The sequence below is a fragment of the Physeter macrocephalus genome, chromosome 21, assembly GCF_002837175.3.
Source record: "Physeter macrocephalus isolate SW-GA chromosome 21, ASM283717v5, whole genome shotgun sequence".
Classification (NCBI taxonomy): domain Eukaryota; kingdom Metazoa; phylum Chordata; class Mammalia; order Artiodactyla; family Physeteridae; genus Physeter; species Physeter macrocephalus.
This window is the reverse complement of record NC_041234.1, coordinates 120,304,146-120,328,905: the sequence shown is the minus strand read 5'-3', so window position 1 is coordinate 120,328,905 and position 24,760 is coordinate 120,304,146. Positions and strand designations below refer to the sequence as shown.

At 66.7% G+C, this 24,760-nt stretch overlaps 1 protein-coding gene across 1 annotated transcript; it reads right to left on the bottom strand.

Annotated features, from left to right (window-relative positions):
• Positions 1 to 318: 318 nt before the first annotated feature.
• BGN (biglycan) lies at positions 319 to 14,814 on the bottom strand. Its single transcript, XM_007115237.4, has 8 exons — positions 14,644 to 14,814; positions 5,118 to 5,377; positions 4,731 to 4,843; positions 3,978 to 4,191; positions 3,359 to 3,469; positions 2,948 to 3,041; positions 2,715 to 2,853; positions 319 to 1,476 (listed from the first exon to the last, which is right to left on the bottom strand). Exons 2-8 carry the CDS (start codon positions 5,356 to 5,358, stop codon positions 1,279 to 1,281), a joined length of 1,110 nt encoding a protein of 369 aa, XP_007115299.1. The 5' UTR covers positions 5,359 to 5,377; positions 14,644 to 14,814; the 3' UTR covers positions 319 to 1,278.
• Between the last annotated feature and the right edge of the window lie 9,946 nt (positions 14,815 to 24,760).

Below are 24,760 nucleotides of genomic sequence, written 5' to 3'. Positions count from 1 at the left end.
GGGAGGGCAGACGCTACCTCAGCCCGCCCTGCTTCAGGAGCCCAGCCTGAGGATAGCTGGGGCAACAGAAGTGACTAGGAGGGACGGCAAGGGGGCAGCCTGGGGCCTTCTGCCTGATTGCCTAGGGCCTCCTGGTCCAGCCCCGAACCTGGGGGTGCTGGGCACCCTCACTTGAAGGCAGGGAAAGCAGCGAATAGGCAGCCCAAGGCTCCGACTGGGCACGGAGAGGCGGAACCGGGGAGCCAGCCACAGCGGACCCTCGTGGCTCCCGTTTCTTTTGGGTCCCCAGTCCACCCCGAGAGGCTGCACACGCAGCCGTATTGCACAGTGTTTCTTTAATTGAAAGACAACAACCGACCTCAGAGGCAGCCCCTCCTCAGCCTGGGCGTGATCACTCAGAACCCTCAGTACCCCCGGGGCTGGAAGGCGACAGGAGGGGAGACCTAGCCATGGTGGGGGAAGGGAGACAGTGAGAAGCGTCATGGGGACCCTGGCGGGATGCTGGGCCCCTCCCAGGGCACAGACTCTCAGGGTCTGGCTGAGTCCAGTGCTCCCCCTGGACTGTGGAGCGCGTGGTTGCAGGATCATCCAGGCTTGGGGGCGAGGCCTGGGTGGGGTGGGGGGCAGCTGTCCCCCACCGCAGCCTGCCTGGGTAGGGGCTGGGCAGAAGCCCAGCGAGACAGAGACCAGACCCAGCCCAAGGATGTGAGAGAGGAGAGGGAGGACGAGCGAGGGACAGACGGAGAGACAGAGAGAGACGGAGAGGACTGGTCCAGGGGCCAGTAGGGCAGAGGCTGGGATGGATGGCCGTGAACTCACAGGATGGCAGGGGGCATGGGAGGAGAAGGGTAGCGGGCCGGGCCGAGGAAGGATGTGTGCCAGGCAGGTGGGGTGGGCTCAGCGGGGTGCGCTGTCTCCATCCCTGGCCCCCCAGACCCAGGGACCGTTTTCCTTGGACTGGAGCCTCAGACAATTTGGTTTTGGGGTGAATGGGAAGCAAGCTTCGTGGGGGCACCTCTGCGTGGTCATGATGGGGGAGCAGGGGCGGCTCTGAAGCTAAGGGGCGTGTGATGGGGGCCAGGCCTCACGCCTCGCCTGCACACTTGGGAGCCAGGGCAAGGACGTCGGCGGCGGTGAGGGGATTTGGGGACCAAGGGCGGGGCTGGGCCGGGTGCAGCTGAGCATTGGCTTCGCTCCCTTGCTTCGCTTCCCCCCCTCGGGACATCGCTGTGCTCCCCAGAGACCCCGCCCAGGCCACCTTGGCTGCTGCCGCCGCCTCTACTTTTTGTAGTTGCCAAACTGGATGGCCAGGCGGTCAGTGACGCAGCGGAAGGTGGCCGGTTGCACCTCCCAGTAGGGCACGGGGTTGCTGAAGAGGCTGATGCCGTTGTAGTAGGCTCGCTTGACCCCGAAGCCCACCGGGCAGAAGTCATTGACGCCCACCTTGGTGATGTTGTTGGTGTGCAGATAGACCACCTGGGGGCAGAGGGGTGTGGCTCAGGCTCAGGGCGGTGGCCCAGTCGCCCCGACCCCCCTGCCTGAGTCTGTCCGGCCTGGGTAGGCCGAGCGGAGGGCAGAACCCCCAGGGCCGGTGCCCTCCCTCCCGGCTGAGTCCCGCCCCACCGCCTCATGGGCCACGTTTCATTGTGTTGCATCCACGCGGCCCTTTGAGGGCATGGAGGTGACCCTCCCATTGTCTGGAGGAGCAAACCGAGGCTTGGGTATGGTTGTTGGGCGGGTGTTGGCCGGCGTTAAAGGCACTGGTGTGTGACTGGGTGCTGGGATGGGGAGCTTGGGGGGAGTGGGGGTGAGGTGAGGGGTACGTGGGGCACGAGGGGTGGGGCGGGACCGTCGAGGCGGGAAGGATGGCACCTTGGGCCCACATAAAGTCCCTGGCCCCCCCTCCGGGTTCCCTGGGCTCTGGGTCTGCCCCCAGGGAAGCGGCCCCCTAGTCCAGAGCCCCCGCAGCGTGAGAGGAGAAAGGGCCTCCTCGTCCCGGTTCTCAGGGGCACCTGCCCCCGCTCTCCCAGCTCCCTGAAGCCGCCCCCTGTGGGGCAGGAGGGTCAGGGAGTGACCCGACGGCAGGGAGGCGCTCAGACCGCAGCAGCGCCCTCTAGAGGCGGCAAGGACACGGCCGCCAGAGGGCGCGCTCGGCCCGGCCAGGAGGGCAGTGCCGCTGCAGGTGGGCGGTCCCCACGCAGGGCTCAGGTGGGCTCCGGTGCCCTCGGCTCTGACTGGCCAGCCCGCGAGAACGGCGGGGCGCCTGGCACGTGTGAATGGGTTGGAAGCGGAGACTGAGGTCCAGGGCAGGGCCGAGTACGGCCAAGTTCATCCATGTTGCTGACAGCCAAACTGGGGGCAAGGCCCCCGAGAGAACCCCGGGCCGGGCGCTGTACGCCCTCATCAGCCCGCTTCCTGCCCCGGGCTGCCCCGTCTTGCCGCACCTTTCCAGTGTTCCACCCAGCCGAGAGACCTTGAGCTCCACCGTCTACCAGGCCGGCTCCTGTTCCTCCCCCACAGCCCCGCTCCCCCGTGCCCGGCCCTCTCTGCTGGCCGCAGTGGCAGCGCCACTCGACCCTCTTCTTCCTCCGTGCAGGTGACGGGCCTGAGCAAGGAGGGCCGTGGGCTGACGAGCTGCCCTGGGCATGTAGGCTGCGCCCCTCCCCTAGCCTTAGGGAGCCCGGCACCAGGGGCCGCCCCTCCCTGGCTCTCACCTGGAGGAGCTTGAGGTCCGGAAGGCCAGCAGGCACCCTGGACAGCTTGTTGTTGTCCAAGTGCAGCTCCCGCAGGGTGGGCAGGAAGCTCAGGCTCCCATTCTCAATCATGCGGATCTGGTTGTGGCCCAGGCCCAGCCTGCAGAGGGGTGGGTGAGAAAAGGACGGCGTGCTGGGGCCCACGGGCCACACGGCACCGTGTGGCCTCGGGCCCCCCCAGCCCCCCAGCCCACCTGTACAGCTTTGAGTAGCGGAGCAGATCCTCCAGCTCGATTGCCTGGATTTTGTTGTGGTCCAGATGGAGTTCATTCAGGGTCTCGGGGAGGTCTGCCAGGAAAAGAGGATGCTCTGGGCTGAATGCAGGAGAGGAGGCCGTGTGTGTGGGTTGATGCTGTGTGTGTGTGTGTGTGTGTGTGCGTGTGTGTGTGTGTGTGTGCGTGTGCGTGTGTGTGTGTGCGTGCGCGCACGCACACGCTCCCACGCTCGGTGGAGCAGAGACCCTAGCTCTGCCCCAGGTGGGGAGAGGGGCAGCCAAAGCCCTCCCTGAGTAGACTGGGTGCCTCTAGATGGCTCCAGGCCCCCCACCTGTGTCCATGTGTGCTCCGAAGGCCAGGTAGTGCGGGAAGCAAGGGCTGCCTTCCTACCTTTGGGGATGCCGGTGAGCTTGGCCTCAGAGATGCGCAGGTAGTTGAGCTTCAGGCCATCGAAAGCTCCAGGTTCAAAGCCACTGTTCTCCAGGGGGTTCCCACCCATCTCTAGGAGAGAGGCCCCCTCAGCCCTGGAGCCAGGGCTGGGCATCTGCCCACACACCCCCGGAGCCTGTCGGCTGCCTGGCTTGGGCTGGCCTAACGGGCCCTGCTAATTACCCGCTCCCCCATCTCTCCCTGAAAACAGTGCCACTAATTTACTAACGCAAATGGACTAAATGCAAACGCCTCGCTGTTCAAGGCCACTAACTCCCAAGGGCACTGGGCCTGGCATCGGCCTGGCTGGCTGGCTGGCTGGCTGGCTGCACCGGCCCTTTCCCTTCCCTTTCCTTACGGGCCCTGAGTTTCTCTTCACTTTCCCTTGGCAGCTCTGGGGCATGCTCCTAGACAAGCTTCCAGAAAGTTCCGTGAGGCTCCGCCGGCTGGTCCGTGGCTGTCCCGGACAGCCCAGCACCCGGCTGCTCTGGCTGGCAGAGCCCCCCTCCTTGACCCTCCTCCCCCACCCACTGCCACCGCCGGGGAGGGGTGAGACCGCCACTGGCGGCACCTCACTCACCGATGCAGTTCATGCTGCGCAGCCCACTGAACACGCCCTTGGGCACCTTGCGGATGCGGTTGTCATGGATGCGGAGCTCCACCAGGGAGCTGGGCAGGTTGGGCGGGATCTCCACCAGGTGGTTCTTGGAGATGTAGAGCTTCTGCAGCTTCCGCAGGGGGCTGAAGGCCTTCTCGTGGATCTTGGAGATCTTGTTGTTCACCAGGACCAGGGCCTGAGGCAGCGCGTGGGCTGAAGTGCAGGCCCCAGCACCCCCCGCCCGCCTTTTCCTCTCCCCCATCCCCGGCCACCTGAGCTAGCGATTCGCGGTTAGCAGTCATCAGGACTTTACAGATGTTGGAGCCCCAGCTCAGCCTCCAGGAGATCCGTCTGCGCCCCCCGGCAGAGTGCAGATCGGGGAGCTGGCGCTCGGGCCCAGCAATACCACTGCTGCTTAGCGCGGCCTGCCGCTTCTCTGTGCCCCAGTTTCCCCCCTTGCACCCTGGCTACAATGAAATCTTTTCTCACTGTGTTGCTGGGAGGAGTCAATAAGATGAAAAGTTTTCAGTCGAGCAGGGCATTGGGCTGAGTGATCCTGTCCTGCACTTATGGCTGCCGACACCTGCACATGTGCCCTGTGACCCTGGACACTCCCACCACGGCCGCCTCCAGCCCTCTCTCAGGACTCCCCAGGTCCCCGGTCCCCTCGCGCCCACACCCGTCTGGACCCACCCCCCGTGCTGCAGCCCCTCGGAAGGGCCAGCGTGGGCTTACATAGAGATGCTGGAGGCCTTTGAAGTCATCCTTTCGGATCTCGGAGATGTCGTTGTTCTGCAGGTCCAGCAGAGTGGTGTCGGGCGAGATCTCCTTGGGCACAATCTTCAGACCTGGGGGCCGGCACCACTGTCACCGGCGTGAGCCACGGCCATGACCCCAGAGTGGCGCGGAGCTCAGGGACTCGCGCGCACGCAGACCCGCGCGCAGGGACTCCGCCGCAAGTGGGCCAGCGCCAGAGCCGGCAGGTGGAGGGGCTTCTCGCTCCCCGCTCGCTTGCAAGCAGACCAGTGGACACCCTCCCACACTGAAACCAGGATTCCCGAGCTGGCTTGGGGTCACCCCCTACCCACCCTCACGCTTCCACGTCCATCCCACCGGACTGACCCAGGTCGGAGCACTGGACGACCCGCAGGTGGCAGTGGCAGCCGAAAGGGCACATGGCACTGTAGGTGGGCGGGAGGGAGTCCAGGTCTGGGATGCCCGAGGTCGTGTCGGCGCCTGAAGCCTCCTCGTCGTTCAGCATGGGCAGCCCGTCGTCCAGGGTGAAGTCCCAGAAGCCTTTTTGCTCAAAGGGCAGAGCCTGGCTCAGGGCCAGCAGGGCCGCAAGAGGCCACAGGGGCCACATGGTGGGCGTGCCTGCGAGACTGGGGCGAGGAGAGGCCATCAGGAGTGCCCAGCTGGCGCCCACGCCCGTCCTCTGGGCCCTTGTCTGGCTACCGTCCCGAGCCCGGGGGGCTGGGGTTCTGCACGTGTTGGCCTCGTGTCCCTCACCCCTCGCCCCTCACCGGTGCAGCCAGACCCTGGGCTGTAGGGGCCGGGAGGGAGGTGTGGGTGAGCAGGAGACCCCGGGCAGGACTTGGCCTCAGTGGGCAACGCTGTGTCTTCCCAGTTGGTGAGCCTGTACCCCTCCAACACGCTTGCGCGAGTGCGCGCGCACACACACACACTCACGCAAGCACACACGCTCACGCAAACACACACACGCTCACGCAAGCGCACACACGCTCACGCGAACGCACACACGCTCACGCAAGCGCACACACGCTCACGCGAACGCACACACGCTCACGCAAGCGCACACACGCTCACGCAAACGCACACACGCTCACGCGAGCGCACACACGCTCACGCGAACGCACACACGCTCACGCAAGCGCACACACGCTCACGCAAACGCGCGCGCACACACACACGCACAAGCCACTGAGTCAGCCGCAGCCTGCCTGGGGGGTCAGTGAGGCTAGTGGAGGAGGCGGAGAGGGAAACCCAGCCATTTGCCGCCCACAGGCTTTGAGGAGTTCAGATGTAAAGAAACCGCTGTGGCCCGGGCCGATCCCACATGCTCAGGGCAGCGTGGGCGCGCTCAGGGCTGACTTAGGTGACCACAAGTCGCTTCCTTTCCTGCCTGAGCCCCCCTTGCAGCACACCCACATTTTTCTAAGAGAGTCAAGAGGCTAAGGCACCAGGCTGGGCACGTTGGGCAGAAAGCGGAGGAGAGGGGCGTTCTCCCAGGCCATGTGTGGAATCCTGGAGATGGAGGGGGCGTCCCTTGCGCCCCCCGCCTCCGCTCCCCTGGGCCTTGGCCTCCTCCCCTGGCCCACGAGCCCTCCCCTGGCTCAGCCCGCAGAGCCCCAGGGCTCCGGCATCTGCCCCCACCCTTCCTTCTGCCGGTCCCCCGGCCCCCCGGAGGGGCCACCGGAGGGGAGCAGGCTGCTGCCAGGGTGGCGGGCAGGTTCAGGCTCGTCCAGAGGCTCCTCTGCTGGAAGACAGTGCCCGGGAGGAGGCTGGAGCCCCTGCCTCTCCTACCACCCCCGACCACCCGCTTTCCTGGCAAAGCCCCAGCCTTATTTTCCCATGTTAAAGAGGAACAAGCGCGCCTGCCCTGCTTGTCTCCCAGGCGCGGGGTGTCTGGGGTTGCCCCGGGTGCAGACGTGAAGCAGCCCCACCCCAGGGAGGCCCTCACTTGGGGCCCATCTTGGCCGGGGAAGGGCTGTTCGGGGCTTCAGTGGGGGCTGGGTGAGCCCCCCGAGCCTGATGGCCGGCTGCAAAGGGGAAAGGAGACCCCCGGCAGGCCCGGTCGGCGTGGGGCTGGACTGGCTGCCGGGGCGGGCACTGCTGCCCCCGAGTCCTCCCACCAGCAGGCGGGGGTCGGGGGCTGCGGCCCCCTCCAGACGTGGGCGCAACAGCTCTGCACCTCGGGTTCCTATTGATCGCCGTCTTGCCGCCCCTCTCGCACTCCTCAGGCCCCCCGCTGAGCTGGTCACGTGGCCTGTCCTGGCTCCCGCCATCCTGAGGACGGAGCTGCAGCTGCAGCTGCCAGCGTGAGGGGCTGGAGCAGCCTTTCTGGCAGCTGGGGCCGCAGTCTGCTTGGCAGGCAGAGGCCGGGGGCCCGGGATGCTGTTCATCAGACGCAGCTGCGGAGCCAGCCCCAGAGGGCCACCAGCGGGCCCCGGGGACGGGCTCGGAAAGGCTGCCTGCCTGCCCCGGTCACACATCAAAGTGAGGGTCCCTCAGGCTGGGGGAGCGCCCAGCCTCCCTGGCTCCTTCAAGCCTTGCGAGCCCATGATCGCACCCCAGGTCCCGCCAGCCCCAGGCTGGCCCGGTAGGACCTGGGGAGCCCCCGGAGGGCCCTGGCGAAGAGTTGGGAGAAGGCCCTGGGCTTGCCTACCTGGACCACGAGTCCCTCCTTCCTCCAACGAGTTTGCAAACCCCAGGGCAAAGCAGGGTGGGCCTGGGCCTCCCAGGCTTGCCGCTGCTGTGCAGGGCCCCTGCCCAGGTGCTGCTGGACACCCAGGGCTGGGCGGAGGAGAGCAGCGGAGAGGACAGGAAGGGGAGGATGAAGGCAGGAGGGCGAGATGCAGCAGGACAGGGAGGAGACCGCCAAAGCCACTACCTCCCGGGGGCGGGTAGGGGGAGAGTCAGGGCTGGAACGCCCGGCGGGATCCTTGGGAGGCTCTGGGATCCACCGTCCACCTGGACAAGTGGGGGTGGGGCGCAGGTCTGGCCTCTTCCAGCCTGGTGGGACTGGGAAGGTCTGGGGGCCTCCACCCGCATCTGGTCCCTCCACCACGGGAGAGGAGGGACAGGCGCTGGGAAGGCCAACCAGGGCAGGACTAGCCACTGGGGCCCCAGGTGGGCTCGCGGGACCCTCCCTGGGGGGACGGAGGCTCTGGAGGAGAGGCTGAGAGAGGGGAAGGGCCGGCTCCAGTGCAGGCTCACTGGGAGGGGCAGGGAGGCTGAGGACTTGGAGGCCCTGCCCCAGGGCCCCGTGACAGAGCACAGGACGAGGTCTGGCTGGCTTTACCCGGCTCCTGGCTGGGCCCAGGCAGCGGGCAGGCTGGCGCGCTTTCCGGCACAGCCCTCCTTTCCCCGCGGAGAGCTGGCAGGAGACTCAGCGGCCAGAACCGTGCAGAGCGGAGGGGGCCGGCTGGACACCAAGCCCGTGGGAGGCCGCAAGGGACCCCCCCACCCCGCCGCTCCCCCGCCAGCGCCACGAGGAGCTGCGGAGAGGCCTGGAGGGGTCGCCCGGGAGGAAGGCACCCTTTTACGGAGGAGAAAACAGAGGCATAGAGAGAGGAACCGACGCTCCCCAAGTCACTCAGCCTGAGACTTGGAGCCCAGCTCAGGCGGCTCCAGGCCCCGGGCTTTCAGGCCTCGGCCGGGGAGCTCCACACACGTGCGGGAGGCGGGTGGGCCCTCAGCCCCGGAAGCAGGAGCCCCCCAAGGACAGCTACTGTGAGCCCCCCCACCCCCACTACCCAGGCCTCTGGGCCTCCTGGCCGTGTCCCCAAGGACTCCGGGCAGCCTCGAGCCCCATCAAAGTGTTCTCTGAGCTGGATGGGCCCCTCCTCCTCCTCAGAGCGAAGGAGAGAGGCGGTGGTGGCGGCGAGGCCTCAGGCCGCGCGCCCACAGGTTGGAGTGGGGGCCACCCACCCAATAGGGCTCTCCTTGTCTGGCCCTCTGAAAGCCAGCGCAGTCCTCCAACTGGGACTGCTCCAGGTCACAGCCAAACAAGACGCACTGGCAGCCCCTGAGAACACGGAGGGGCCGTGCCAGGCATTCAGGCCAGGCCAAGGGCGGCAGGAGCGGGCCTGAGGTCTGGCAGGCCCTGGGAGCTCGCCTGCAGATGTGCGGCCAGCAGCCGCCAAGTCGCAGATGCCGGACGCCTGACGCTGTCCCGCGGCCTCGGCCCGGGTGTCTGGCCCCTCTGAGCAGCCCGACCTGAACCCGGACGCGCGTGCCGTCGTCCCCCGCGCCCCGCGGGTCCCTGGGACTGCGGGCCGCCCTTCCCCCCTCCCCTCTGCTCCGCAAGCCGACACCCGGCTGCTCGCCGCCTCCCTCCCGGGCCCCGAGAGAGGGGACGTGCACCATCCGTGGGTCTCCTGAGGCTTACGCGTGTGCGCGCGCGTCGGGGTGACTGTGTGTGGGGTCGCGGCTGCAGGGGGTGGGCTGGGCCCTGAGCCCACCCCGTCGGCGTCTGCACGCCAGCCACCCCGAACCCACCGCCATGGCCTCAGCACGCCTTCCAGCTGTGAGGGGAGCACACATCCAGGCGTGGCTGGCCAGCCACCCCGAACCCACCGCCATGGCCTCAGCACGCCTTCCAGCTGTGAGGGGAGCAGACATCCAGGCGTGGCTGGCCAGGGTGCTCCTCCCTGCGGGGGTCTTGGCGCTGCTGAGGTGACCGGACAGAGCCGGGTCCTGTGCCCCTGCAGCCTCAGGGACAGACTTGACCTGGATGTGGGTGTCGGAGGCCAACAGGGAGCCAGCCCGTCTGCTGCAGAGCGCTGACACCGGGGAAGTGGCGAGGCGGCCGGCGCTGACCAGGCCAGACGTCTCTCCCCGCAGCCTGCTGGGAAACCTCTTGCCCAAGGCCACACTGTGAGGAAACGGTAGAGGGGGCACACGTGCCTTGCCCCACCCTCTGCCCCCGCAGACGGTGCTGCAGACCTCAAAGTCACAGAATCCCGAGCTCCCTGGGGAGGGGAGCAGACATCCAGCGTCTGCACGCCAGCCACCCCGAACCCACCGCCATGGCCTCAGCACGCCTTCCAGCTGTGAGGGGAGCAGACATCCAGGCGTGGCTGGCCAGGGTGCTCCTCCCTGCGGGGGTCTTGGCGCTGCTGAGGTGACCGGACAGAGCCGGGTCCTGTGCCCCTGCAGCCTCAGGGACAGACTTGACCTGGATGTGGGTGTCGGAGGCCAACAGGGAGCCAGCCCGTCTGCTGCAGAGCGCTGACACCGGGGAAGTGGCGAGGCGGCCGGCGCTGACCAGGCCAGACGTCTCTCCCCGCAGCCTGCTGGGAAACCTCTTGCCCAAGGCCACACTGTGAGGAAACGGTAGAGGGGGCACACGTGCCTTGCCCCACCCTCTGCCCCCGCAGACGGTGCTGCAGACCTCAAAGTCACAGAATCCCGAGCTCCCTGGGTTGCACAGGGGGCCGAACCAGCCCCCGGTCCCCGCAGAAGAGTCCTTGCATCTCCCCCACTCTGGCTGGGAGGTGACACTGATGGAAAGCAGGGCCCTGCCCTGTGGGTCCTGCGCCCCCTGGCTTGCATCACGAATCCTCTAGAAACACGGCGTCTCTCCCTGACTGCCACCATCCATAGCTCCCCTCAGCCCGCGGGGCCAGATGGCCCTCCTCGGCCCCAGCGCACCCATCAGGCCAGCCCCAGCCCCTCTGCCTCCGCCTCCAGCTGCAGGGAACTGGCCTGGAAAAGCCATCATCCCAGCCTGGCCCGGGAGGTTCCCCCAAGCATTTTAGGTCCCAGCAGGTGCCAGACCCCACAGGGAGATGCTCTCAGCCGGGTTCCCAGAGCCTGAGGTCCTGTCTGCCTTGCTCCCTCACTGAGCCAGGGACTCTGGCTGGGGCGGACGTAGCCCTGTGCAGCTAGCCTAGGAGGTCGCCGGACCTGTCACCTTCAGCCCCTCCCAGGGCTCCTGGGGTCGCAGCCCTGTGCAGTAAGGCCCATAGGAGCACAACCGAGGCCAAGCTAGAGCTCAGAGTGTGAGAGGATGGAAGTGGCGCTCACCTCCCAAACTTCCCCTGTCTCCAGGGACAGGGCTGCCAGAGCCAGGCTCCGTCTGCCCTCCGCCCCTCTCCTTCAGGTCCTGGTTTTGTTCCCCAAATCCCCGATCCCATGGCCACTTGGGCCTCTGACTGCTGTGTCCCTCTTGGCCATCCGACCCCCCCAGAGGCAGCTGGTGGGGAGAAGCGGGGGCCGGTTCAGAGTCGCATGGAGCCTGGGACCCCGCCCAGCCCGCTGCCCCTTGTCCTGCAGCTGAGCTGGAGGGTGGGGTTTCTGCTGAGCTTGGCCTTCAGATGCTGTGGATCAGGAGAGCTGTCTGGGAGGAGGCCGGGTAGAGCCCCAGTCCCGTAAAGCTGAAGGATGTGTCACCACGGGGAGGGGCAGGCGCGAGTCGTCTGAGTCCCTGGCACCTTCGCCGGGCTCGGGAACGTCAGCGAGGCCAGCCTGCCAATGAGCGCGGGCCGGGCTGCTCCGCGGACTGCTACGGGGGCCGAGCAGCCTCTGGAGGAGCTGAGGCTGGTGGGGGGCGGGCACCCAGGAGCTGCCCCACCCCAGAGTAGAGAGGGCGGGGGACAAGCCAGAGTCCCAGAGGGCGTGAAGGAAGCCCCGGGGGACCCTGGGGCTGTGGGGACTCCAGGTGAGGGGAGGGCTTTCACCCCAGAACCTTCCATCTGGAAGGTGGGGAGATGAGCCACAGCCCCAGGGAGCACTGGGAAGCTGGTTTTGGAAGCCTGGAGAGGGGCCTGGCTCTAGGGCTACCAGTTAGCCTCCGGCCTGGGGCAGGCCTGCGCGGACTCCCTCTCCATCCTCCCGGGGCCATCCCCTCTGCCTCTCCCCGCACCGGCTTCCTCGAAGGTGGGATTCACAGAAAAGGTTTTGTGGGTGGTCAGGTGTGGGCCCCAGTATGTGAGCAGAGAGTGGGCAGAGGGGCCATGGTCACCCCCACCCCACGCTCACAGCAGGGCGCCCACCGTCGCCCTCCGGCCCCAGGATTTGAGCTAAGCCCTTGGGCTGGCGTGTCCCCTCCCACCAGCAGGGCCAACAGGCACGGGGGAAGGGTGGGCAGCTCAGGGCAGGGACCAAGCTCTCCAACCCTGGGGAAGAACTGTCTAACAATCCGGGGTGTTGGCAGGGAAGGAGAGGGGCTCCAGACATGCCCCTGAAAGGACAAAGAGCCCAGTGGCCTGGCAGGTGGGGCTTTGGAGGCCCCGGAGCTGGGACTGGGGCCCTGCCAGGAGGCGAGTCTGGGGGCCGGGCTGCCCGCAGCTCACTGCTCCAGGGGTGGCCCTGGGGGCCGGCCATGGCCTCAGGCTGCACCCCCAGGCGGCCCAGGACAAGCGGTGGCTGGGACACGCCTGTCTCCTTGGGGCTTCTCCAGGGAGCGGAGGAGGGCTGGTGGGTGGGTCTGGGAGGAGGCTCATGACAGATGACGTCTGGGGGGGACGCTCTGTGGTCCTGAGTGACTAAGGAATGTTGCTAAAGAAAGGAAACGCTTTCTCGTCTTACGAACACTCCCTCTCTTCCGGTCCTTCCCCATTCACGCTCCTCTGTTGGGCCGGGGCCACTGATGGGACTGGGGAGAAATTGGGGCCAACGCTTGCATGTCACCCTGCGTGATGCTCAGAGGGCCAACACCCCACACTTCTGGGCCCCTAAAGTGAGCTGGTACAGAACTGCCACCAGACCCATGGGTGAAGGGGCTGGGCCTCGGACTCCCCGTCGACATAGTGGGGTCCCTGGTCCCCGCTCCAGGGCGGGGCATAAAAGCGGTAGCATGGTTAATGCCCTCTGTGACCCGGGTCCTGGGACGCGAAGGCGGGCCGGTCGGTGGGCCAGCGGGGTGGCCGGGGCACCACTCGGCTGCTCGCTGCCCGGTCTTGGCGGCTTGGAGACAGTGCTATGGCTTCCTTGCGATGCACGCACAGAGAACTGCCCTCAGAGGCTCACCCACGCTGGCCCACGGCAGCGGCCACCGGAAGTTCCACAGCAAGGCGCCTCTGGCGAACCCCCGGCCTTCCCAGGATGTGGATGGCGGTGGTGGCCACGCGCTCTCCCTCCTCACCTGCCGCAGCCCTGGATGCGTATTCCTGGGCGCCTTCCTTGCTGGCCCCGAGGGGGGCCTGAGCATCTCCAGCTTGTCTCAATCTCGGTCAGTCCCTGCCTTGTGGGGAGCTGGCCGGCCGGGGAGGGGTGAGGGCACAGAAGCAGGAGCCCCCAGAGGGCAGGACTGGCCACCGAATCGGCAACCCGAGTGGCCCTTACGAAGACTTCAGCTGCGTGAGAACCATCTCCCTGGCCTGAGCGAGGTCTGCCCCGCCCGCCCCACGCAGCACCCTGCCCTGGACGACCCTGGGCTTTTCTGCTGCACTCGGCGGACCAAGTCGGCGGTGCGTGGGGGGGCGGCTCTCAGCCACCGGTGCCCGGCCCCGCCCCGCCCCGCCCGTGGAGCAGCGAGGTGGTGTTCCCATCCCCCCGCCTTCCAGGATACTCAGCGGCACACCCAGAGGGCTCCGTCCTCCCTTGTTCCCGTCCTGGGTCCCCCGGCAGTACCCCCGGCACCACGCCAGCCACGCACTTGACCATAAGCTGTCATCGTCAACATGCAAGTGACTTTGCGGGCTCCCTGGATGCTACGGGGCCAATAGCCGGGGTTTGTCAGTCAGGAGCTCTGAGTCCTGGCCCCAGCCCTGCCCCTGACCGCTGTGCCACTGTGGGCAGGTTCCTGCCCCTCTCTGGGCCTCAGCTGCCCCCTCTGTACAATGGATGGGGTGGGACTGGGACCAGCAGGGGCCATGCCTCCCCTCCCAAACGGCCCTGGAGGGCAACCTTGTAGCTACACTTTGTTTCCGAACTGGAGTTCTCTCTCCATTCCTGAGATGCCCCCGGGCACCAGTGGGGGGCTGCCTTTGGGGGACAGAGCATCTGGCCTGGGAGCTCTTGAGCCTCACCCCTTCCTAAAGGTGCCCATCCTGGGATGATGGTGTCCTCACATCTACCCGTGGTCCCCAGAAGCCCTCCGGGGCCCCAGGCCAAGGCTGCCTGGCTAACACAGCACAGTTGCCTGAGTTTCCTTCTGCAACCCCCTTTGGAACCCCAGTCCAAGGGGACTCTGGGGGCAGAGAGGACTGAGCTGCCCGGGCAGCCCCGCCCAGGGACCCCCGCAGCCAGGACTCTGGAGCCACACCTCGCCCAGGAGGAGGTGGAGGCACGGCATTAGCCTGCGGGTGAGCTAGGAATAGCTGGGCAGGGTGCCTGGGGTGTGCCCGGGAAACCGAGTCTCTGAGCCCACGCCGTGGACTAGCCCCAGGCAGCGGGGACCGCTCCCCGGTGACGAGCTTGGGCGGGCGCCCAGAGGTCCTCCTAACCAGGGCCAAGTGCAAAGTGCACCCGGGACTTGCAGTGAACTAAGGGGGCCATTGGCAGAGCCAGGGTGCCCGCTGCCCGGCCATGCCTGGACGATGCTCTGGGGAAGAACCCCGAGGGGGCAGGCGGAGAGGGCAGATGTGGAGCAGAGCTGAGCCAGGCCAGAGGGGTGAAGGAAGGGGATGTAGAAGGTGCCTGGAGGACAGAGGGGAGGAGAGGCAGGAATGGGCCGAGGACCCAGGGGGCCGCAGGGTGGCGACGAAGGGGCGCGGACCGGGAGCCTGCAGCCGTGCACCGGGAGTCCACAAGCAGCCTAGGGGCGGGAGAGGGCGGCGAGGGGGCAGCGGGCGAGCTGGAGGAGGGACAAGGGAGGGTGAGCGTGGGGTTGGCAGGGTCGGGGGCATCTCGAGGACAGTGAGGGGGCAGCGGACCCAGGGCTGAGGCCGTGAGAGCAGCTCAAGGCCAGCGTCGGAGCAGCGGGGACAGCACGGGGCTCGTGGAGGGGGGGGGACCCTACCTGAGGAGGGGAAGCGGCGGGCACAGGCCGGCTGCTTGGCAGTCTTGAGGGTCGGGCAGTCCGCGCGTCTGTCGGTCCGTCGGGTCGTCGGAGAGCAGCTGCTCACTCCTGGGCAGTTCGTGGAGAGAGGGAGACAGAGGCGGCGGCAGCAGGAGGGAGGCTAAAGGCTGGGCGGGCGTGCTGACGACGGGAGGGGACGGCGGGGAGGGGGCGGGGAGGGAGGAAAGGAGGGAGGGGGCTGGTGGCGTGGTCCCCCCCCCCGCCGCCTGCCCCCACTCCGCACCCCGGGGCACACAGTGCAGGGACACAGTCTAACTCACACAGGGACCCTTGGCGTCTCTGGGCAGGCGCAGCCTCAGAGATTCAGACTTTCCACCATCCGGATGGGGACACTGAGGCCCAGAGAGGGGCGGGAGCTGGCTTGCGGGCGTTAGGGCGGGCAGAGGAGAGCGAGAGGACAGAGATGGAAGGGAGACCGGGGGGAGGTGGCCTCTGATTGCTAGTCCAGTGAGGGGGGCCCCGGATTCGGTCCTGAGCCTTCCCAGAACTTGTGGCAGCCTCAGCCTAGAAAGGGATCAGGGTGGCAGCTGTTGTGGATTTCTGGAAGGGCTTGATCTGGGCTCCCGGGCACCCCGGGCGCCCCACCTCCCAGCCCACTCTGGCCTTTTTTCCCTAAAAAAGAGGAAGCGGTCCTGTCTGTGTGATCTCAGGATGGGACTCAGCTGGGGGCTGGCAGGAGGCAGCACAGATACTGGGGCTCAGAGAAGCTGATTCAGAGAGGAGGAGCCAGCGAGTCATCCTTCTTGCTCCATCTGAGCAGGTCCCCTAGGGTGCAATAACTGCTCCGAGGGTGGCCACTTCCTCGGGGCTGAGCCCTGTGCTGGCCACTTACAGGGGTAACTGGGTCAGCCCACCAAGCGTCCCAGGAAGAGGCCGTCATCAGCCACGACATCCACGCCATCACTGGAAGCTCAGCCGCTTCCTGAGGGCCCAGATGAGCCCGGGGCCGTAGCACGACAGACACCTCCTTCCTGTTGGGCGGGGTCCCGTTCCTCCCCCGGCCTGTGTACCCAGCCTCGGTCATGGGGAGACTCCTGCAAGAGCAGTTTTGGGGAGACAAAGGTGAGGGTTTAGACGGGGTGAGAAACTGAGGCAGGGAGGGACACTGAGATCTGCAAAGGAGAACAGGGAAGAAACGAAGGCAGGCAACACAAGACGGGACAGAGCTCCACTGAGAGGAAGAGAAAAACGCATAGCAAGAGAAAAAGCTCAACAGGGCAGAGGCCGAGGGCAGGCCAGGCAGAGGCGGGGCCGATGAAAGGAGAACGGGGGTGAGGCCTGAGGGTCCCGTCCACCTGGCCAGCTGTTGTTCAGTCCTTTGGTGCTCAGCTTCAGGCCGTCAGGCAGGTAAGGTTCTAGAAAGTTCTGCCAGGGGGAGTGGCTGGGCCCAGACCCCTTTTCTGTTCACCAGCACCAGTTCAGCGACCCCTGGTCAGACCTGAGACACAGTGGTGGCCTGACCAAGCTGCCTGACTGCAAGAAGCTTCCAGGCTGGGCCACGGAAAAGGGAGAAGTAAGAAAAGCAGGGCCAGGGCGGGAGCTCCGACTCCTTCTTGTTCTCCTGGGTGAGGTAGTTACAAACGGTTGCGAGCAGGAGATTGGAGAGAACGTGTGCCCTTCCAGACACGGGGAGTCGCTTTGGCTCGTTTGTTTGTTTGTTTGTTACTGTTCATTGGCGACAGAGTCAAACATCTCTGGGTCGTCGCCCGTCGCAGCTGGGGAGGAGGCGAAAGAGGATCCAAACCACGTATCGAACGCTGTGCTGCACGAAAGAAGTTAGTTGAAAAAGACCACATATTGCATGATTCTGCGTGAAATGTCTAGAACAGGCAAATCTACACGGACCAAAAGTAGATGCGTGGTTTCTTAGGGCCAGGGGGGATGGTGGTGGATAGAGCGGTGACAGCTAAAGGCATGAGTTTTCTTTCGGGCGTGATGAAAATGCGCTAAAATGGGCTCTGATGGTGTTGCGCCCTCTGTGAATATACTAACTAGAAGCCATTGAACTGCACACGTTAAATAGGTGAATTGGACGGTATGTAAACTCTATCTCCATAAAGCTGTTTAAACATTTTTCAAATGCGAAGAATTGGGCACAAGGCATGCCCATTGCCCAGGGAGCCAGGTCGCTTACTGAGTAAGGTCCTCTCTGTGAGGAGGGGACTGGGGCACGCCGGGGCCATGCACAGCACCAGAGGCTCAGGAAGGCTTCCTGGAGGAGATGACTTAGAGCAGACAAGTTGGGGAGAGGGACGTTGGTGGTGGAAGGCAGAGCCCAGGGCCAGGTGTGGGGGCCGTGGGCAGCAGGGACGCAATGAGGTGGGAAGGCCGAGTGCTGGGCCGGGCACGTTCCCGGAGGGAGGACCTTGCGGGCGGTGTTGAAGCGACACCCTGCACCTTGGAGCTCTTTCCCGCAGTTGGGGGGGTGCGTCTGGGGCAATATGTCCGTAAATACGGTTCTTGCGCCTGGAAGGCTCTTGTGTCTGTGGTTTGCAGTCTGCAATAAGCCGTAACTGCACACCCGGCCCAAGGCCCACTGAGTCACTGGGCCTGGCCCTCTAATTTGGGGGCCCCTCCCAGACCAGCCGGCCGGCACCTCAGTCCTGGGCCTCCCCCTCCCCCTCCCTCTCCCCAGGCCTCGGCTCTCTCTGTGGCTGCGGTGCGGGAGCAACCTGGACCCCAGCTCGAGCGGCGCTGAGAACAGCACGTCCCTGCTGGCCAGCGGAGCCGCAGCCTCCTGCCCTCTGGCCTTTCAGGGCTGCGAGGAGGCAGCAGGAGGCAGGGGAGGGCAGGCATGGGGGGCAAGGCAGGAAGGAAGAGCAGGCATTTCCTGAGGCCCCCGGGCCCCTGGAGGAGGCCGACGCACAGCTGTCTTAGCTCCACAAGAACCAGTGGCAGACAGGGCTGGCCGAGCCATTAGAGGTGGGGCCGGGGGAGGCGGGGGTGACCAGCGCCCTCTCCCAGCATGCCCTGCACCTCTGGGACACCGCTGGACAGGCCCCCAAAGCCCCAGCCTGGACACTTCCCCCCAGGGACTTCGGAGGGCTGGGCGACCCTGCCGGCACCAGCCCGCCCCTCAGCCCGGAAACCCCAGCAGGCCCCTTGGCAGAAGACCCCTCCGCCAGAAGGAGCGAAGAACGCGGCTCTCTGGACCTGAGAAGCAGCCTGGTGGCCGGCTCAGGCTTCCCAGGAAAGCGTCCTGCCCCGGGGCCCCACCCCTGCCCCTGCCCGGGTCCTCAGGCCACACTGCTGTGTCCTGGCACAGAGCAGCCAGCCCTCACCTAGGCCTTGTTGGGTCATTGCTACCCCTGCCAACACCCCGGTGCCCGGCCCGGAGCCCCAGAGCCCAGGGCAGGTGCTCAAAGGTAGTGGGGCGGGGGGGCGGGGCAGGCAGAAGCCAGCGGTGGTGGGGACAGAAACGTGCAGGGCGGAAGGGGGCTGAGGGGAGGGGCGGCAGGGCCGTCTAAGCCTGTGGCCATCCTGTAGGCCTGTGTGTGGAGAAGGACCCGGAGTCAGCTGCAGCCCGTCCCCCGGCCTTGCAGCTGTTGGTGCCCTGGCTTCAAAGTGAGAAGGGGAGGCCCAGGACAGAAGCAGGGCACCCAGAGGGCAGGCCTCAAGCCTCTGATCCCCTGTGGGCACGGAACGCTGCCTTTGATGCGGGTCCCTGAAGGGCAGAGCCTGGGAGCCTGGGAGGTGGCCCAGTGGGCAGGGCTTCCAGAGGCTCAGAGGTGGCGGCAGCTGACAGAGATCCCCGCCCCGGGGGTCCAGCGCACCCAGCTGCTCGGCCCGTGAGTTTCTCAGGTCTCCCCTCTGCATCGTCTGTCGCTTCCCCGGGCACGGAGTCCGTCGGCCTCGACTTCTGCTGGTGCCCTTCACCCTCCTGGAGCACACCAGATGGGGCGCAGGGGGCGATTCTGGGAGGAGGTGGCTCTGCGGCGGCGCCCTTGGGCTGCCTTCCGACCCCTCCCTGGAGTGCACGGCCAGCCCAGAGCAAGGCATCGCCCACAGGAGCCCCCTGCCACCTCCAGGACCGATTTCCAGGCAGGGACACCTCACACACATACATCAAGGTCACTTCTTGAGCATGCCACCTTGCCTAGAACTTGGCTGAGATCCTGGAGAGGGCCCTCGAGGCTCCTAGGCGCTGCAGCCCCTGAACCCAAGCTGGCATCCCCGAATTCACGGCCTGCTGGTTTCACCCACCCCCCGATCTCTGCACCCTCAGGGGCTGCGCAGGGGCAGGGCAGGGGCTAGGCCCACAGTCACTAGGCGGCCGCCCCTCCCACCTCACTGCTTCCTGAGGCCAGAGTCAAGGGGGCAGCAGGTGGAACGTGTGCTCAGGGGACCCTCTGGACGCAGGGGGCCATTCTGGTTGAGGATCATGCTAACGGGCTTAAGAGGGAACCGAACGGCTGCGGAGCAGGCGAGCCTCCGCTGTCTGCGAGTTTACCAGCGCTGATGGCTGAGGCGTGGCTGGGGAAAGCTGGCGCTCTCTATGCCAGAGCTTTTTTTGACCTTCCCCTGAGGATATAATCACACAGCGGCTCTCTGTCCCGGGGCCTCCGGGGCTGTAATTTCAGGGCTCGAAGGGGGCTCCGTGGAGGCCCGGCCTGTGTCTAGCTATCTTTAGAGAGGCACGCTCTGGGTGTGGCCAGACGAGGGAAGCTGGACCGGGGGCTGTGCCACAGGGAGGCATCTGCGGGCCTCCTGCGAAGCCCGCGAGACGCAGGGACGCCATGAAGCGCGGGGCCCCGTGGTCTTCCCCTGGGGGAGGCTAGCCGCCAGCAGCAGGGCCGGGATCATCTGCCTGCCGCCCGAGGGCCGGGAGGCCCCGGCGGGGGCCACGAGGGGCAGCAGGTGCAGGGCCGGGGGGCAGGCACGCTCTGGACTGGCCCCGCGTGCCCGTCACGGTGGCACTGCTCACGGCGAGGGGGCCGGGGGAGGCCCGGGCCCGGAGTGCACCGTGCCTGACGCATCCTTTGCCTTCCTCGCTCTCTTCCACTCCTCCCCGGGCTTGTTTCTCCTGCAGGCCACGACGTGGGGTGTGAGGCAGGAGGAAGGCTTGGAACCGGCTGTGCAGGGAGCCTCTCCAAGGAGTGGGCGGCGGGCCTTGGGCAGGAGCGCTGGGGACGAGGAGTAGGCGGGCTGGAGAGGGATTCGGTGGAGGCCAGTGGACGGGACTCTGGGCCTGTGCCTGGGAGGGGGCCCGAGGTCCCCGGGAGGAGCGTCCCGCGGCTCCCCGTCCCCATTCTGTCCTCCTCGCACTCGTTGGCCCCGGTGGCCCGCTCCTGGCTCCTGCCGTCCCCGGCGTTCTTACCCTCGCTCCTACCCCACGGTCTGAGGACCTCCGTCTCGGTCCAGGGGCTGAAGAGTGCCTCGCTTTTTGCCACCTGAACCTAGTCACCCCTACCCTGTTGTCACCACCGTCACAACGATCACCACAAGGAAGCGTGCGATGCCCGGTGTGCCTCTGGGTTACTGACCGGGCCGCGCCCACCGCCGGGCCCTCCGACGGGGCCAGCGCCAGCCCTGAGAAGGGTCTGTCCGGGCATGTCACTGGCTGCACTGCTGACCAGCCCCCCACCCGGCGCGCCATGCTGCCACCGCCACCTCCCCGCTAGGACTGGAGGGCCTGGCCTCCAGCTGCTGGCACCCCCCGGCCCTGACCTCGCGGCCCTCTTGAGGAGTGGTCTGCCCACCTGCCGGCAGCCCCAGGGGCCGAGAGCTCCCCATCTGCAGTGGAATTAACCCAGAGGGCCTGCTCAGTAGGGAAGGGCGAGCAGCTGGGGGTGGGGTCGCCCAGCCCGAACTTCCTGTGCCTCCCGGCGGGGGCCTGACCTCTGAGCGCAGGGAGGGGGCTGGGGGCCGACTGCCCTGGAGCAGGGGGGCCGGGGCCAGGCAGCCAGACTGGGGAGGAGGGGTCGTGAGAGCGGGAAAGCAGCGGGCCCTCTCCGGCAGGGCCAGCGCCTCAAGGGCTGCTGACCTCTGACCCAGTCCAAACAGGAAGTGCCATATCTGTGGGCCCAGGCCCCGGAGGAGCAGGAATGCAGGGACGAGTCCAAAGCAAACACTCCACCAGCTTCCCAGGCCTCTCCCTGCCCCCGTCCAGAGTCTGGCCTCTTCTCTGCTGAGAACCCAGGGAGGGGGGTGGGGGGACTGGCTGCGGAATGGGACCGAAGCGAGACTCACGGTTCCCAGGCCCAGACCCCAGCCCGAGGCGCCGGCAGGGCAAGGTCTCCGCAGCGGGCACACCCAGCGGCCCTGAAGGCCGGGGCCCACCCGCTCGGCCGCATCCTCCATGCCCGTCACTCGGCTGTCTTCCTCCCCCCCATACCACCGTCCTTCTCCCTCCCCAGCGCCGGGCGCGGTGGCAGCTGCCGAGGCTGACACACTGACCACGCCCTGCTCCTGGGGGCCCCCCACACAGGCAGGGCAACGGTTCCAGGGACCTCAGGGGGCTCCGCAGCTCCTGCGTCCCCACCCAGCACGGTTGATGGGTCCTGTTCCTTAGGGCTCAGCGGACACAGTCAGCAACTCCAGCCAGGGGCTGGTGACCCCCTGTGTGCGTCCACTCCGGGGACAGGGATGCTTCCTGGACGAGAGGGTAGTGATGCTGGGGCTTCAGGACCCTGGCCAGGGTGGGTGGGGGTGGGGAGGCTCTTGGAGAAACTTCTAGAACCAGGCCCTCTTGACCCCCTGCTGACAAAGCAGTGTCCAGGACGTGGGCTCTGGGGGCTCCATGCACAACGGAGTGCCAGCGTGCACAGGCGGCTTAGACCCGGGAGGGAGGGAGGCTGGTGGAGGCAAGCGGGCTTGAATGAGATGCATTTATTACGTTCAAGTCCAAACCAGCCGCCATGCCAGGCTGGGTCATTTACTAAGTGAAGGGGCCTCAGCAGTCAGCGGGGCATGGGCGCATCTGAAGCAGCAGGGTCTTCTAGATCTTTCTCCCAGTGGTGCAGAGATGCCCCGCCACCCACCCAGTCCCAAAAGAGCAGGGGGCGGGGCAGGCTGGTGGGGCTAGGCGGACCCCCCCTCCCCCTGCTGGTAGGCCCGGACGCAGGAGAACGTGCTGGGTGGGACACGGCGCCGGTCTATAAGGTTGTTCTCCAGGTGCGTGGAGATGAGGCTGGAGTCCTGGGCCACGCGCGTGTCGCAGATGGAATTCAGGGGCACGTGCCTGTGGAGTGGGGGTAGCAGGGCGGGGCAGAGGAGAAGAGACCCCAGAAAGGAGAGTCAGGCCTCAGGTGAGAGGAGAGAAAGAGGGGCCCGACAGCGAGCGGGTGGTGAGACCAAGGCGCAGACGCCAGACCCAGGGTGGAGGGTCAGGCGGGTCGCTGCCACCACCTGCCACCTGCCCGCTCAGGGCTCGGCCCTTGTTGCTCCAGGCCAGAGCCCTCCCAACCTCCACCCGCCCACCCCCTGCCCAGATTCTGCTGTCTGCAGCCGTCCACCTTGGCTGCCCGGGCCTGCCAGCCACTGGGTACAGCCTCCAGTCACGGCGACCAAGATGGGGAGGTGGGGGCGGTGAAGGGTGCACCCCACAGTCCCGCCCTCAGCCTCTGAGGCCCTTGGGTGACGAGCCCACAGGCCAGAGCACCGGGCCAACATACCAGGCTGGGCCTCCGGGCGTCAGCCGAGCTTCCCCCTGGGCTGGCGGTAGGGGCGCGGGTGGGGTGGGGGGACAGCAGGACGGGCACAGGCCATCGGCCCTACCTGATCTCCTTGTGCCCTGAGGCCCAGGAGGCCCTGCGGGACGGCCTGCAGCTGGTTGTGGTCCAGGAGCAGCTCGGCCAGGGAGGCTTGCAGGCCCGGGAAGGACACGCCGTGGATGCCGTCCTCACGCAGGCTATTGTGGGACAGGTGCAGGACCTCCAGGCCCGGCTTCACGTGCGCGAACACGTAGCCGGGGACGCGCTCGATGCGGCTGTGGGGCGGCGTCGGGCGGCGGAGGCCCCGGGGCAAGAAGGAGGGCACGTGCACCAGCCGGTTGTACGACCAGTCCAAGGCCTCCAGCTTCCCGCGGACCCAGGGGTCGGCGGCGGGGGGAGCTAGTGGCGCCCGGCAGAGACCACAGCAACAGCTGGAGCCCACAGTCGGGGTCCCTGGTCCACGCCCAGGAGGAGAGTGGGGATCTGCCCCCAGATGGCAGCTGCCACCAAGGCTCCCAACAGCTGGTGAGGGCCAGGCGCCGTCCGGCTCCTGTCCGCTGGGGCTGGGAAAAGGGGGTCTGAGGGGTCCTCCCTAGCTCACTGCAGGGCTAGCGAGGCTGGCTCTCGGTATGGAGACGGCAGATCCTGCGCCCACGCCTCCCCCTCCCTCCTAAACTTACACCTGACAGAGGAAGCCCAAGTGGAGGGGCCAGTGGTCCGGGGCCAGAGCCGTCGCCCCAGCTGTCCCACTCCGCGCTTCCTTGGCCTCACAGCCCTCTCCTCTTGTCCCTACGCTCTCTCATCCTCCTCCTGCCTCACCCAGGCCAAAGGCAGGCAGAAGACAGATGGGGAAGGACAGAAAACTAAGGCTCCAAGGGGTCAGGGCCAGGGCACCCTGAGGGATCAGGGAGGCAGGCAGTGAGCCCAGGTCACTCCGTGGTGGGAAACCAGGAGCAGAGGGTGCTGATGCTTCTAGAACGGGTCCGAGCAAGGAAAGTGACTTCTCTCAGTGATATCCCCCAGCCCCTGTGGGTGGGGTCAGCCCTTTGGCCTTGGGATGGGAGCCGTCCTCAGTCCGTGGGGGTGGGGGCTCCAGTGCCTCCCAAGCCTGCCGAGCCACCAGCCTGCTCCCCGTCTACCAGCTGGAGAAAAGCTGGGTGGCGCCAGCCCGGGCTTGACTGGCCGCCAGCCCCCTGCCCAGGCCCCGCGGCGGGAGTGGAACACGGCTGGGCGGCCCCTCCCTAGGCTGCTGTCTGCTTTCCTTCGCCCCCTTGGCAGAGGGGGACAGGAACGAGGAATAATTAAACCCAAACGTCCTGGTAACTTTTTCCTGGAACACGAGGACGCAGGGCGGGAGGCTCCAGTCCCTGGAATGGCAGGTTGGACTGTCAACCCCTGCCTCCCCCCAGCCCCTCACCCCTGCCCCGTACTTCCCCAGCCCTTCAGCTGCTCCCGGGGTCACATCCTGACTCCTTAGGCAGTGCCCGTAAGGGCCCTGTCTCCTCCTGGGCCCCTCCTGCCGGCGACCCGACTCTCAGCCGTCCAGATGAGATTGTGGGGCCTCATCCGGGACCCTTCTTCCTGTAGTGGGGTGAATAGAGGCCCCCCAAAGATATGTCTACCCAGAACCTGTGAATGTGGCCTTATTTGGCAAAAAGGTCTCTGTAGATGTAAGCGAAGGAACTTGAGATGAAATCATCCTGGTTTAGGATGGGCAGTAGTCGCGATGGTAGGTGTCCTCGTAAGAGATGGAAGAGGAGAGACGCAGACGCAGAGGAGAAGCCACGTGAAGACACAGGCAGAGACTGGAGGGGTGCGGCCACAAGCCAAGCGGCACCTGGAGCCCCCAGGAGCTGGAAGAGGCAGGAGGGACCCTCCCCTGGAGCCCCTGGAGGGAGCGCGGCCCTGCCACACCTTGATTTTGGACCTCTGACCTCCAGAACTGTGAGAACATAAACCTCTGTTGTTTGAAGCCACCCACTTTGTGGTGCCTTGTTATGGCTGCCCTAGGAGACTCACGTGCCTTCCTCCCACGGCTGCCACCTCCTCCATGCCCACCCAGGCTGCCCCTCCATCTGGGCCCACGGCCCCTCCAGGCACGGGCAGGGGAGGGGGTTCTGTGGCCTTGGGGATTCTGTCGGGTGGGAGGGACAGAGGGAAATGGTGGAGGAGCAGGTGTGGCTGAGCCCTGGGCGGGGAGGCAGGTGACCCAGGTGACCCACCAGAGACCAGGCCGAGCGACAGCGCCCTCCCTCGGCCCTCTGCGCCTTCCCTCCTGACGCTCTGCTTCTCTGGGGAGCATCCCCTCTCTGGACCCCCCAGCTCGGTCCGCCCGGAGCCGGTCGTCGCTGAGAACAAGCCGCAACCGAGGCTGCGGCTGCGGTTCAGCGTGCCCTCTGTCACCT

What these genes read in the sequence shown, in the direction of transcription:
- BGN (XM_007115237.4), bottom strand. Translation starts at nt 5,358, where the DNA reads ATGTGGCCCCTGTGGCCTCTTGCGGCCCTGCTGGCCCTGAGCCAGGCT. An exon ending in GCGCAGCATGAACTGCATCG is followed by an intron (nt 3,470 to 3,977) that starts GTGAGTGAGGTG and finishes CCTCTCTCCTAG; the next exon opens with AGATGGGTGGGAACCCCCTG. An exon ending in CGGACCTCAAGCTCCTCCAG is followed by an intron (nt 1,477 to 2,714) that starts GTGAGAGCCAGG and finishes CTCTGCCCCCAG; the next exon opens with GTGGTCTATCTGCACACCAA.